Source organism: Oryzias melastigma, linkage group LG21 (genome assembly GCF_002922805.2).
Source record: "Oryzias melastigma strain HK-1 linkage group LG21, ASM292280v2, whole genome shotgun sequence".
Lineage (NCBI taxonomy): Eukaryota > Metazoa > Chordata > Actinopteri > Beloniformes > Adrianichthyidae > Oryzias > Oryzias melastigma.
In genome coordinates this window covers 402,642-407,697 of record NC_050532.1, presented here as the reverse complement: position 1 = coordinate 407,697, position 5,056 = coordinate 402,642, and the positions used below count along the sequence as shown (strand labels likewise).

General features: G+C 43.8%; 1 protein-coding gene across 9 annotated transcripts in view; it reads left to right on the top strand.

The window, feature by feature from the left end:
* Positions 1 to 5,056, top strand: part of lrch1 (leucine-rich repeats and calponin homology (CH) domain containing 1) — a 106,588-nt gene that overhangs the window by 94,187 nt on the left and 7,345 nt on the right. For 7 of the 9 annotated variants that reach the window (XM_024286080.2, XM_036209583.1, XM_024286077.2 and 4 more), the window contains one exon: positions 3,531 to 5,050. The exons of the other annotated variants lie outside the window; for them this stretch is intronic. In XM_024286080.2, the coding sequence (XP_024141848.1) occupies positions 3,531 to 3,824 (294 nt within the window). In that variant the 3' untranslated portion in view covers positions 3,825 to 5,050. Of the gene's footprint in view, positions 1 to 3,530; positions 5,051 to 5,056 lie in introns of those variants that run through there. 9 annotated transcript variants of the gene reach the window in all.

Here is a 5,056-nt window from a genome sequence, read left to right as displayed (position 1 = left end):
GATAAATAAAGTTAATTGAATTGAATTGAATTGAATTGGTGTCGTGTCTGGTACAACATATGGTACCTTGTTCAGTGCCAAGTTAGGCTACCAGTTCTGGACGTGTCCTGAGGACCAGTCCACATCCAGTACTGCATCCACATGCTGCGTCTGGTACCAGGTTAGGTTACCAGTACTGGACGTGTCCTGAGTACTTGTCCAAATCCAGTTTCGCGTCTGGTACCGGTACCATGTCAGGTGCTAGGTTTGGGTATTAGCACTGCGTTAGAGTACCGGTACTGGACGCATCCTCAGGACTAGTCCACATCCAGTACTGCGTCTGGTACCGCAACGGGTACCATGTCAGGTGCCAGGTTAGGGTACCAGTACTGGACACCGGACGCGGTACCGGGTGCGGTACTAGACGCGGCACCGGACCCAAACCAGTACCAGATGCGATACTGGGCTCGAACCAGACGCCACCCGGTGCTGGGTCAGGGTACCGGTACTGAGCACATCCCGAGGCCCGGTCCACATCTGGCACTGCATCCCGAGTGTTGTGGACCCCTGATTTTACAAACAGCCAGCAGGTCAAAAAATGACGACTTGGAGACTCTCAAAACGGCAAAAAGTGACGTGGAGGGATCCTTAACTAAACATCAATATGTGAGGAGTTGGAGATCACAATGTGTTGTCTTTTCATACCAACTTTGCACTGATATGCAACACTTTACCAATGTAGAGTGTTTAAAATAACCATGAAGCTGCTTTTCTCAGTTTCAGAATCTGCAGGAATTACAGTAATCGCGTAACTCTTCAAACTAAGTTGAAGAGTTTCTGTGATTAAAAGAATGTGAACGCCGTAGCTAAAGCTGTGCTGTTAAAGGGTTAACAAAGCAGCGTCAGCTCGTTCTCTGCAGAGATGAACGCTGAGGACTTCTGCAGGACACAGAACCAGGAAGCAGAACTGGGAGGAAGGCTGTTGTTCCCGGGTCTCCTCCACCTCATTCCACCTCGTTTTCTACTACAGAAAGTCATATAGTCCGTTAAGGAAACTTTGAGTTTCCTACAAAGCTGGATGCTGGAGACCAGCTCAGCCTTCCTCCCGACCTGCTTTCTTCTGCCTCCCTCCTCCCGTCTCTCCTCATTGCTTCAAACGGGTCTGTTGGACGCCGACATGTAACGCTGATGTCATCACTGCTGTCATGGCTGCCTGCAGCTTCCCATCATGACAGGCTTCGGTCCAAACAGCAGCGCCGGTCAGATCCACGGCTGCCGGGTTCAATGTCTCTGTCTGTGTGTGGTTTCAGTTTTTAAGAGACATTCCTGAGTTGGGATGGGTATATTTTAGGTTTTATTGATCCTACTCCTCTTACCGATACTTTTCTGTGGGAAAACAAAGAGTGAGAAGACAAAAAACAAACTAGGTACATGAAAACACATTTTTATCACAATATGTTAGTTTAACACCCTTTGGAACACTAAAATGAAAGGATCAATAAATCCTAATGCGTCTTTGTATTAATAACATACATTTTAAGGTGACAACTTAAATAACCAAAGCTCCAATAAAGAACCAAAACACAGAGAATATTAAACAGCCTCATCACTTCAAAGAACAATAACTGTGAAAATAAAAATACACAATGTTCTAATCTTTCCTGGTTACAGTCAGGGGGTGGGGGTGGGTGGCTGTGTATTTAAAAACGTTCAGAAAAAAAGAAAAAAGTTACTTAGCTTTAGCTTTAGGTCAGGCTTTTTTTTAAATTGTTTTCTGTTTTTAAAACAAAGAGGAGAAATTAATTGATAACTTTTCTTGAAGTAAACATACACACTTTTAACGGACTAAAGAGAACTCGTGACAAAGACTGCTCAGACATTATTCAACCGCGCAATTTCATTAAAAAAACACGAACTAGCTTGAACCATTAACTGTATACGAGAACTGGACCGAGTGATTGTGACATCACTCATAGAAAACGCCTGGTGTGAACCACACCATAGGTTAACAAGGGCGCTGAATGGAAGCGACCTCCGTTCTGCGGCGCTTCTGCATCCAGTGTGAACCAGGCATAACCAGTGATTGGTCTGAGTCATCGTTTCTATGGTAACCACTATTATCAATCAGGAAAGAGCTTGTTGTAACACTATCACTGAGGAGTGTTGAGCTTTCAGCCTGAGACCACATATTTCTATTGAGACATATGATTAGTCAGTTTAGGACTTTAATAACATGAATTAAAGTAAAAAAAAGTAAAAGAAAATGTAGGATTATCAGTAAGATGTTAAAAAAAGATAACAGAGAAAGAATGTTTATTCTGACCAATAGAATGACCGAGTAACAGCTGTTTATTTCTCCAAAGAAGTTTATGGGATTTTGGCTTCTTGAAACCTGCAGATACGTCCTGTTGGAAAATAAGGGGGGGTCACTCAGTCCAGTTCTCATTTACAGTCAATGGCATGAACTCACTTTTTGGACAGACGGAAGTCCATTTTTCCCTGTTTACCATATACAAATATTTTTCATCCTAAAGGCTTTTCTAAGATTAAACTTTGAAGGCAACACTGCGGGCTTGTTGGTACTTTGTGTTCTGTCATTTTGAAACGGTCCTGGTCACAATATTTTTGTTGTTCTTCATGTTTTTCTTCTTTCTTTCCTCTGCTGTCTCCGCTGTCGTCGTCTTCTTTTTCTCTGTCAGACCGACAGAATTTGGTCTTTTTTTGGCGACTGTTTTTAAAATGTTTTTTTATCTGAGCTTCCATCGCTGCTTGCTGACTGCATCTCGCCTCTGTGTGAACTTTGCTAACCAGCTGCAGCCTGCCTGCCCCCCCACACGCTGGACTGTGGCGCTGGCTTCCCATCAGCCTGACCCCGCCCACCTACTCTGGGATGCTTACTGGGGGAGAAAAGGGTTTGCACAGCTCCTCTCAGTAAGCATCCCTGCTTGTTGCCGTGGTAACCTTTGCCTGCGCCATCTTTTTCTAACCTCAAACTAGTGACCCTTGTTTCCATTGGTTAACCTCCTGCCTCTTTTCTGTCTTCTTTCACTTTCCGGCTGGATTGCAAAATGACTTTTTCCTTTTCCTGTCATCATGTTTGTTCTTTTTTCTGTTTGTGTTTTGTCTTTTTTTTCTTTTGGTTTTTGATCTTATTAAAAAAATGTTTTTCCTTTCTTTGTTTCCAAAACCTACTTTCCTCATTTTTCTCACCATTACATTCCTTCTTCTTTTACAACCGTCATATTTCTTTAATTCTTTTCTGATCTTCCGGTTTTTTTCCTGTTATTTTTGGATTTTCTCTTTGATGTTTTGGCCTCACATTGTTTTTTTCTTCTCTTTCAACCATTGCAAATCTAACTCATTTCCTCCGTATCATCCATCCTTCTCCTTCATTCCTTATTGTTGTTTTCATGTCCTCATATGAACTCACTCTGTCATGTTTTTCACCTTTTTCTCTCTTTCTTCCACTTTTTTCCGTTCATTCCATGATTTCTCTTTTCCCTGACTGCTTCCCTGACTTCTTCCCTCCTCCTTCCTGTTGGGGGGACCAGTCATCGCTCTGTTCGCCTTATGACATCATCCAGTGCCGTCTGCAGCCCGTCTGCGCAACAGTCGGGGCGCTGGTTGCCTTGGACACCCCCTCTTCTTTGGACTTGAAACGAGCCTCGACTCCAAGCCCCGCCCCCTCTCGAGCGCCAGCCCCTCCGTCAATGGTTTCGGTCACTACTCAGACTCCGCCCCCTGCTTGGCAGATCTGGGATGTGATTGGCTCCAGTCTGGTTCACGTTCTCTGCCTTGTTCTGCTCTTCATGGCCTATAGCTGGATGGAACTGACGTTACCATGACAACAGCCCCGCCCTCCTGCTGCCCAGGCTCCTCCTTCTTTATTTTGAATGTGACATGGAGCAGCAGAGCGTTTGCCTCTTCTTCTGCGCTCTGGCTCTTGTTCCTTTTTTCTTCCCGTAACGCTGAAATGCAAAAGTCAGCATGAGCGAGTGACTCCGCCCCCCGCCTTCCGTTCCCGCTTGACTTTGCAATGAGCTGACATGAGGAGCGACGGCCCAGCAGTGACGCCTTCTGAGCCCGCCGTCCCACGGCGATAATCACATTTGAGGAACACTGAGACTTTTTCATTCCTTTCTTTGTCGTTTTTGCTGAAGGGTTGACTATTGATGTGGGCGGAGCCATTCATGTATTTGGTCATGGGATGCTAACATGATGCTACGCCTAGAAAGATTTCCTTATTTACACAGAAAATCGACATGGTCAACATTTCATTTTACTGTTAGTGGGTCGTAGTATGAAGAAAAAGAACAGATTCATTTCAATAGCAGAGCAAATCCAGCTGTTGTATTAGAAAATGTCCTGTTTAGTTTTCTGGAGCTTCAAGGAAAAATAAGCAAAATGATGGAAAACAGAAAAGCCAAATGACGACATTTCACAGCAATCCAAAAATAGGGATTTGTACATCACTGAATCATAAAAATACAGTATATATATTCAACAATGCCAATAAAAAAAACAGTTGAATTCCAAATGTTTAAGACAAAAATTGACATTTGTTGAGCAGTTGAAGCCATAGCTGCTCTTTAATGCTGCAGTCACGCCAAATGCGATTCGCGCGGCAGAGACGACAAGTCTCAATGTTAAGTCAAGGGTACAGACATCGGCAATCTGAAGTTCCGCGGCGTGGCTTGAATTGGGCGGCACAACCAGAGTTCAAATATCAGAATTTTGGCAGGTTGCTGTGACAGGGCTCATCCTGGACACTCTGGACTGATCAACAGTCTCCCGGGAGCCAGTGTAGCTCGCTTGATACGCCACCAGAGGTGTAGTGGTGTGCGGGGGCTGCCTGCTCTGGCCTCCTGAACTTTGTGATATTTTTATTATTTTCATTGAGGCAATAATAGAAAGCCCCCCTTATTTTATTTTTGTTTAAATTGTTCCTGTCTCAGGTTAATTCTAGGGCTGGATATCAATAATAACGTCCAGAAACGATTCCATTCACCAGAGCCTGGATCCATTCAATTCAGATTTTTTTAAATTCTTTTGATTCTCTAAATTTTGAGTTTACACA